Source organism: Sciurus vulgaris (assembly GCF_902686455.1).
Source record: "Sciurus vulgaris genome assembly, chromosome: 8".
Classification (NCBI taxonomy): domain Eukaryota; kingdom Metazoa; phylum Chordata; class Mammalia; order Rodentia; family Sciuridae; genus Sciurus; species Sciurus vulgaris.
The window spans coordinates 49,456,009-49,464,358 of record NC_136468.1 but is presented as its reverse complement, the minus strand read 5'-3'; the positions used below and the strand labels follow the sequence as shown (position 1 = coordinate 49,464,358).

At 37.0% G+C, this 8,350-nt stretch overlaps 1 protein-coding gene across 1 annotated transcript; it reads left to right on the top strand.

The window, feature by feature from the left end:
- Nucleotides 1-2,993: 2,993 nt before the first annotated feature.
- Nucleotides 2,994-7,363, top strand: GNG11 (G protein subunit gamma 11). The gene is made up of 2 exons (XM_079150258.1): nucleotides 2,994-3,503; nucleotides 6,932-7,363. The coding sequence occupies exons 1-2, from the start codon at nucleotides 3,408-3,410 to the stop codon at nucleotides 7,055-7,057; spliced, it is 222 nt and encodes a 73-aa protein (XP_079006384.1). The 5' UTR covers nucleotides 2,994-3,407; the 3' UTR covers nucleotides 7,058-7,363.
- The last annotated feature ends 987 nt before the right edge of the window (nucleotides 7,364-8,350 follow it).

Genomic DNA, 8,350 nt, shown 5'->3' with positions numbered 1-8,350 from the left:
AATCTTAAGAAATGACCAAGTTCCTGGAAATTGACGTGTGATTATTTTAACAAACAAAATCAAATGAACTAAGAGTGCATCAAATGTACATTAAATACTTTCCTAGGTTCAATTGACCTAAACAGTTTCTATTTTATAAATAAAAGAATGGCAGAATTGGGAGGTAACCTAGTTTATATCCATGAAAGGGAGGCAGACAAAGTGTGCTTGGCAAACATACCAGATAAAATAAGACTAGAACAATGATTTTTTTTTAAACTTGAGTTAATATTAAATCAATTCCAACATAACTTCCTTCAATATTTTCATATAGTTTTGTTCATATGAACTTTTAGTAATACACTTAATAAATCATGAAAATAGTTTAAAAAAACATTTCTCTCCTTATTGCATGCCAAAGCAAAACCATTATGGTTATTGTTCTTATAATTTAAAAGTTACTTTTACTTTTATAAAGCAAATTTATCTAAAAGCAATGGGCTACTTAGTAAGTTAATTTCTGATTATACTTGTCATATTTACTCCAGAATGTTTTCATATTATACTCATATTATTTTGCAAAATGATTTTCATTAGGAATAATATGTAAAATGTAAGTAAAAAGTTAATACTACATTCAGACACAACTAATATGAATTTTAAAATTTATTTATTCAAAAACTGTGTTTACTCTGGGCTGGGAATGCAGCTTCAGTAGTAGAGCACTTGCTTAGCATGCAGGAGGCCCTGGGTTTGATCCCCAGTAGTGAAAACAAAAAAGCTTACTCAAAACTTTTGAATACTGTTGATAGTAATTGCTTACCATGATTCTTCTCTGGGAGATAAACTATAATGCCTAAGGAATAGGAGACTATATACCCTTTTGTTTAGAAAACAAAGTTTCCCCATTATTTTACTCTTTAAAAATCAAATAACAAAAAAACGTTTGCATAATGAGTGGGATTTCAACATTTTATAATTAATTTTAGATTAATTTACTTAATAAGTCATTAACTGTGAATTATTTGATATATAAACTAAAAAAATAGTGTAGACTAATGCACAGTTTTCTCTAATGTAAGTCTCTTAAAACTGTGGAAAAAGTTAAAAGAACCAAACCAGTACCACTTGATAGATATCCCTGCATGTAATTAGATTCTTTCATAGGAAATAAATTTCCATAAGAAAATGTTTCCAATTTTATAGAATTATATTTTTATGACTTCTATATTAAATATAGAAAATGAAGCTACTAAACATTTTCTTTGTGAAAGTGATTTATTGTATTTAGACATATAAATACTTTTAGAGATACAATATACCTCAGTGAACTCATCCTCTCCCGTGCTCTGTTATACATTTTACAAACTACAAAGCAAAACCCAGAAAAATCTAAGTGATTTTTCCCATGGTGGCCAGGAGCAGAACTGAAACTTCAACTGGGTAGTGCTCAATAAATAGCTTGTTGTTCTTTTCATTTTAATATAGACATTAAGGATAAGTGGGTGGAGCTTCTGTTTACTAAACAGGGAACGATTGTGCTAAATTCAAGTTGTTATGGGGCGCAACTTAAGAACAGACTGATCACCCCTGAGAAGTCCAAATTTGAGAGTCTTTATTAAGCCGGCTGACTGTCTCACACAATGCCCCAAAAAATGGCTATTAGGAGAACAGCCCCGACCACAGGGTTGTAGGAGTTCTTATACCAAAAATCACATTAATTCTAAGTGTCTGTTGCTATGATTCAAAATTACACATTAACATCATGAGATCATCGACAGAGGGGGAAGTGGGTCAAAATGACCCTTACCTAGGTACAAACTAAAGAATGGTTACTAACATCCATACAATCCCTGTTCACGTGGTACATTGTTTAGGAGCAATAGGAATCAAAAGAGAGCAATTCTTTACTACATAGGAGTTGCCATTGTATATTATTAAACATGTCACACCAAGTAACTGATGATGGGCACAGAGGCGGGGTGTTCTCATGGGAGAAGCTTATTTCCTACATAACATGGAGTCTCAGAGCAAAATGGAGTCTGTTTAGTCATTTCCCTTAGAGTCTGGCCTATAGCATTCTCATGGAGTCAGATCTGTTAGCCCATCACAAAGTGCCCTGAAATAGTCAGTTAATGCCTCCATATTTCACCTGAATTTAATTTCTCTCAGGTTGCCTCTAGAGAGAAAAAGAAACATTTGCATGGGAAGATTTCTTACATTTATATTTTTTCTTCTAGTCTTTTGAGTACTGTTAAAGTTTTAGTTTATAGTCAAAGGGAAAGTTCCCATTGCATATAAAGTTTTCACAACACACACTTCCTGGCCATACAAAGTGGCAGCTAGATGAACATTACTTTCCAGAAAGTGGAGAAACCCATATTAAGTGACTCCACTGCCTATATCCAGGAAGTGCCTGAGCCAGGAATTCAAAATCCTCAGTGTTCAGCATCAACCCAGCCTTAAGGGATGAGGAGTGGAGAGATTCCTGCCCTGTCTCCCCACATCATTCCCTTATCCTCTAAGGGTCACAAAACATTCTCTACGCAAAAAAAAAAAAAAAAAAAAAAAAAAAAAAAAAAACTATTATTGTTAAAGATGCAGATGCTCAGTTAATGACAGAAATTTTCCATGCAAGTTGTAAATATAGGTCACATCCTAATCTTCCTCTTCCCTCTCAAAAAGTATAAAATTCCTTTTAGGCCTTTCAGGGGCTGGATGGGGGCCACATCAACAATGTACCAGCTGAGTTTCATTTTTCCACTGGGCTTTTCCTGCTGCATTCACATTTCCCACTGTATATATATATATATATATATATATACATATATAATATATATATATATGGAAAAGTTATATACTCTATTTTTTTTTTTTAAACTTTTGGAGAGGTGAATGACCGTTATTTCCTGCTGGGCAGTGTCCTTTTCCTTGTTTCACAAACAAAACCCGGATGTGACTTGGAAACGGGAGGAAAAAAAAAAAAAAAGAACAAAAAGTAAAACTTTTGTTGTGCCCAGCCCAGCGGGTCCCCCGCGGGCGGGCGTGGCAGGTCCTGGGCAGGGCTGCCCCGGGGCCAGCATCTCTGCTGCGGGGATCCAGTAGCTGGAAGCTGCTCGGACCGGGACCGTGACTGCAGCCTGACCCTAACCGAGTTCCCTGGGCAGGCCCCCGGGGGTTGTTGTAGGGACTGGAGGAAAAGCGACCGGGCTTAGGCTCCCGGGACTCTGGGAAGGGCCGGCGTGAGGAGGCGTCCCAGAGGAAGCGTGGCCCCCGGGAGCTGGGACAGCGGCGCTGGGAGGCAGTCACGTCCTGCGCGGACGGGCGGGAGGTCAGGGCCCGCAGTTATTTCGGGAGGCGCCCTGGTTCGCAGCATTTCCAGCCGCTCCGCTGCCTGAGCTCCCCCTGGGCCAGGGGCTGGAGCAAAAATGCCTGCCCTTCACATCGAAGATTTGCCAGAGAAGGAAAAGCTGAAGATGGAAGTTGAGCAACTTCGCAAAGAAGTGAAGCTGCAGAGACAACAGGTAAATGTGGCTGTTCCGGAATCCTTCCTTCTCCGAAAGGAGGGAGGGTTCGCTTTTCCTGGTTAGTTGCAGTAAAACAAATGGTTTGTATTTCTTCTTGCAGCTTCTCTTGGAGTAGGACTTTGGTTGGCAGTGCCTGGGAACTGCCAGTGGACGTGGGGGATAGGAGGTAGAGGAGAGCAAGGACCTCGTGAAGAATGTCACATTCAGCCAAGTATCTAAGTGGATGGAGCCTGTACCTGGGAAGCAGACAAGGAATCTTGCCTTGGGCTAGACAACAGCTGGTTTTTAAAACCAGGTTGTAGGAAGAGGGCGATGACTAGTTGGTTCTGGAAAGGATGACATTTGAAAGAATTTTTCTAAAACCACATTTTAAAGTCTCCCAACTACCTCACCTAGTTTTGGTCTTCAGTGATGTTCAGGCCATTTTGGGAACAAATGGTCTTCAGTGATGTTCAGGCCATTTTGGGAACAAAATGTCCGAGTTTCTGTTTTTATTTATTTGTAAATCTTATACTTTCCAGTTTTATAAGTATGCATAATGGATCAATACAGTAGAGCCTGTATTTATTTAGAAATAATTATATCTCTACTGAGATGTACATGAGCACAATTAAAAAGTTTTAGACAGTACTGAGAGGGATTACTATTTCAGGGAAAAACTATGCCCCTGTATTCTGAGGTCTCCCCTGGAACTTGATGAAGGTTTAGTAGTTTTTACTTCAATTTCTTACTGGTAATGGGAGACATAATTAGGAAACTAATCTTCCTTTTATACACCATCAAGCAATGTGTGGTATAGGAAAAGACTTTTGGATAGAATTTTGTTTTTTAAAGGAAGTTATCTAATCTTTTCTCTACAGTAAGGATGTTTTGAGCTGATTTTATTTATTTACCACTTAATATGTGAAAATTTTTAAAAAATGGGAATGAAGCAAATCTTATAAATATTGTTATTTGTTTTCCTATTCTATTTCAATCTGTGATGATCGGAAGATGTAGGCTTTTCTTAGTTTTACTTTTGACGCATGTTTTTTTTTCTGAAATTTAACCTTCCACTTCCTAATTCCAAATCTGGACTCCTCCTAGAGTTTGCAGTGGAATATCCTTCTTCATCCTGAAGCTTTCAAAATGTCAAGTTCTCAGGGATAAACTAAGTTACAGGACCCAGTTAATAAACTTATTTCTTGAAGGGTCTCATTTCACCCATGGCAAATCCCCCAGCATAGCAAGTGGTGGCCACCAAGATTTTTTTCCACAGAGTGAGCCTTCGTATTACAAATCAAACAGAACTGCATATACTGAAGTAATACATTGACTGTACGAAGTTGTAATATCTTAATATTTGGTATCACTCTGCAGAGCTCTAAAGGGGAAAAAAGAAACAAGTCTCTCTTATTTATTTCATGTTTCAAATTAGATATTAGGCAGGGTCCTGACTTTAGTGACACTGTAGAAAACAAGCATTATTCCTTAGCAGTTTCTCCTGCCAGCCACTGCTGCCCCTTAGGACATGCCCTGTCACGTCAATTTTCAACTCCAGGTGTATGCCAGAGGAAGAGAAAACTTCAGAGTTATGCTTGCTGGGCATAGGCAGAGACCTCCAAGTCCTAATAAAAATTTTCAAATATATTTTATTCTGCACTATAAATTATAGAGTATTAGTGCTAGGCAAGTGTTGTGACTCCTGGAGACCATTCAACTCCTTCACTTTAAGGATGAAAACACACAAACAAAAACCTAAGTCTCAGAGCTGCTGACTAGTTCCTTACAAAAGACCACTGAGAGTGATAGGGCAGATACCTGAAAATGCTTTTCCTGATGCCCAGTCCATTGTTTTGTCACTCAACTGTTAACATCTGAACTATGTGCTCTGCTCAGGCCAAAGAGACAAATTCACAAGTTACATCTGGCTCCAGCTAATTAATTGTTGGTCAAACATATTCCCTTGATCATGGAAAGAAATGTATCAGAGGAACAATTATTCACTTTCAGAGATTACAGACCTCTTTGGAAATCTAATGAAAAAGCCTCTATAAGAACAAATATAATGTGGAGAACTTGAATCTTATCCAGAAATTTCCCTGGGGCCACAGACTGCAGTTACCGCCACTTGCTTCATCAATTCTGATAATTCATTTATAATAACACCCACTATGAATGTCAGCAACAATTGAGAGCAAATGTTATCTGAAAGAATGGTCCCTGAAAAGATTTTATTCTGCCACGTTTTAAGTTATATAACTACCTTTTTAGTTACATCACCTCGTTTTAAATTTTAGATCAGTAGCCTCCACACTACTGTGCAAAGAATAACCCTTTAGGCTATGTGAGTGAAATAATGAAATTTTTATTTTTGTTTAGTTTTAAGTCTCACACCTTCATAATTATCATTTGTGCTTTAAAATTATGCATATTATATTAACACTGTGGTATCTGCACTTATTTGTAAGTAAGTTATTATATATATATAGGGATGCATATGAAAACATCTTTAGCAGTATCCATTAAAACAGTTTGACGCTACTAATCCAGCTAACAAATTCAATAGGAACATTTGCCAGCTTTCAACAGATCTTCATTGCAATTGGTTAAAGTATCTATAATTTTTACTTCTAATTTATTACTATTAATTTTATTTTTGCCTTTATTAAGACATTACATTCTTTTTTTCCCCTATTTCTTTCTTTCTTTTTTTTTTTTTTAACTCACTATTTCAACCTGCCCCTTATGGTGCGACTTTCTGAAGAAACTATTCAATCCTTTCTCCATTGTAGAAAAAGTTTAAACTGATTACATGAACCCAAGAGTTTCAGATAAACTTAAGCCTTTGATAAGGCTTTTATTATTATCATTGCATTCATGCATCAGGAAGAGATTATGAACAGAGACACAGAATGAGATATGTGGGCAACTCCACCCTCTCAGAATGAGTTTTTCTCTAATGCTGCTATCACTGTGTGAAGTTCCAGACATGGCATGCACCACTCAGTGAGAATTGGGGCATGACGCACCCCTAAACTTGGGGATTATTTCCTGCTGCATTTCTTAGTTATTATGAAAATTAAAAGTAGAATATGTTTTAGTTCCCAAAATATGATAAACATGTCAAAATTATGTTTTAACCTAGGAAGGAACTCATATAAGTCAGAATGGATAGAAATTTCTGGGAATACTCTATTTAATACAGTGACTTTGAAACATTTTTGACCTTGACAAATAGTAAGAAATATATTTACATAGATTGTATCTTGCATAGAAATAGAATGGAATAAGAATATTAGTGTTTAGCACAGAAATTATATACAAATATAAATTTTTAAGAAATTAAAGCTGGTTTACTCAACTATAATAATTTCACGAAAAGGTGGTGATAAAGTTTGAACATTTCTGACTTAATTCTTTTTTTTTTTTTTTCTGTGCAACAGGTGTCTAAGTGTTCCGAAGAAATAAAGAATTATATTGAAGAACGTTCTGGAGAGGATCCCCTGGTGAAGGGAATTCCAGAAGACAAGAATCCCTTTAAGGAAAAAGGCAGCTGCATTATTTCATAAATAACTCTGGGGAGAAACTTCATCCTCAGTGTAAGAGCTATTTGTTTTAGTTTCCCTTAATAAAACCTACCAGCCTTTTAAGGAAGAAAAGACTGAAATCTAAAGGAGAATCTCTTAAGCACTATATTGATAGGTTTATGTATAAAAGCATATCTGCTTCTCATCTTTGCTCACTGTACACCCTTTTTTAAGAGGACAGAATATTTGATGTACAATTATGGAATTAAAGACATGAATTGTGCATGACTCACCTCTTTTAATATGTTGCTTGATGCCCCAAATAAAGTTTCATCTTGGGAAAATAAGTGTTGGTGATTTATGAAAGCACTTTTCATGCATGAGCTCCTATTCCTTTCTGTAACCATCTGAGTGTTCGGGACATATATGAGAAGATCAGGTGATGTGTGGATCAGGTCGCCAAATCAGCTCTCTCCATTTCATGTTTACTGTGCTGCGTTCTGACTTCTGGAATGTGTTTGATCTAACCTTAACTATTAGGAAATTGAGTAGGTAGAATTCCTAATAATGTTGACAGGAATCAGATTATCTAAGTCAGGAACCAGGCCAAGCCATGTCTACATTAGCACTTTCCCCAGTTTATCATCACTTAGATTTTGTTCGAAATGCTTCTGCATCAGTGGCTTTGGGAAAAGGTCCAGGCTGAGAATCAGAAAGAATACCCCTCCTCCCTGCCGTGTAGTGGGACAGCCAGCCCTGACTTTGGGGACAGGGCCAGTACTTTTGCCAAAACAGAATTGTATCTTTCAGGTGCTTTCCAGCAGATCCAGGTCAAACATGACTGTTTTTTTTTTTGTTTGTTTGTTTGTTTTGTTTTGTTTTTCATCTCCAAAAGAAACAATGAATCCTGGTCCATTTAAAAAATTGATTTGCCTTTTTAATGCTGATGTGCACGAATTCTTTACATATTTTGGGTATTCATCCTTCATTGATGATAATGTGTTGCAAATACTTTCTCCTACTCCATGGCTTCAGTTTTCACAGTGATAATAGCTGCAGTGGCTTTTAGCTGGAGAGTACCAAATGCAAGTCCTTCAATGAAGACCTCAAAAAAAGGGACCTTTCTTCCTCTGTATGCAGTTTCCCTCTTTTCCCCTCTATCTTTAGTTAAAAATTGCTCCTGATTTGGGCAAAAGAAAAACAGAAGTTCCCGCTCTTCCTGTGATTTAAACTGTGGCACTGGAAGCCCACACTTCTTACCTTTTCTCCCACTCACATAAGTGTGCCTTCCTGGTTAAGCCAGAGAGGTACCTGTGGTGTATAACAGCTTTCTAA

Excerpts from the sequence above, each read along its gene's own strand:
- GNG11 (XM_079150258.1), top strand. The coding sequence starts at position 3,408 with ATGCCTGCCCTTCACATCGAAGATTTGCCAGAGAAGGAAAAGCTGAAG. Across the intron at positions 3,504-6,931 it reads TGAAGCTGCAGAGACAACAG|GTGTCTAAGTGTTCCGAAGA; the intron begins GTAAATGTGGCT and ends TCTGTGCAACAG.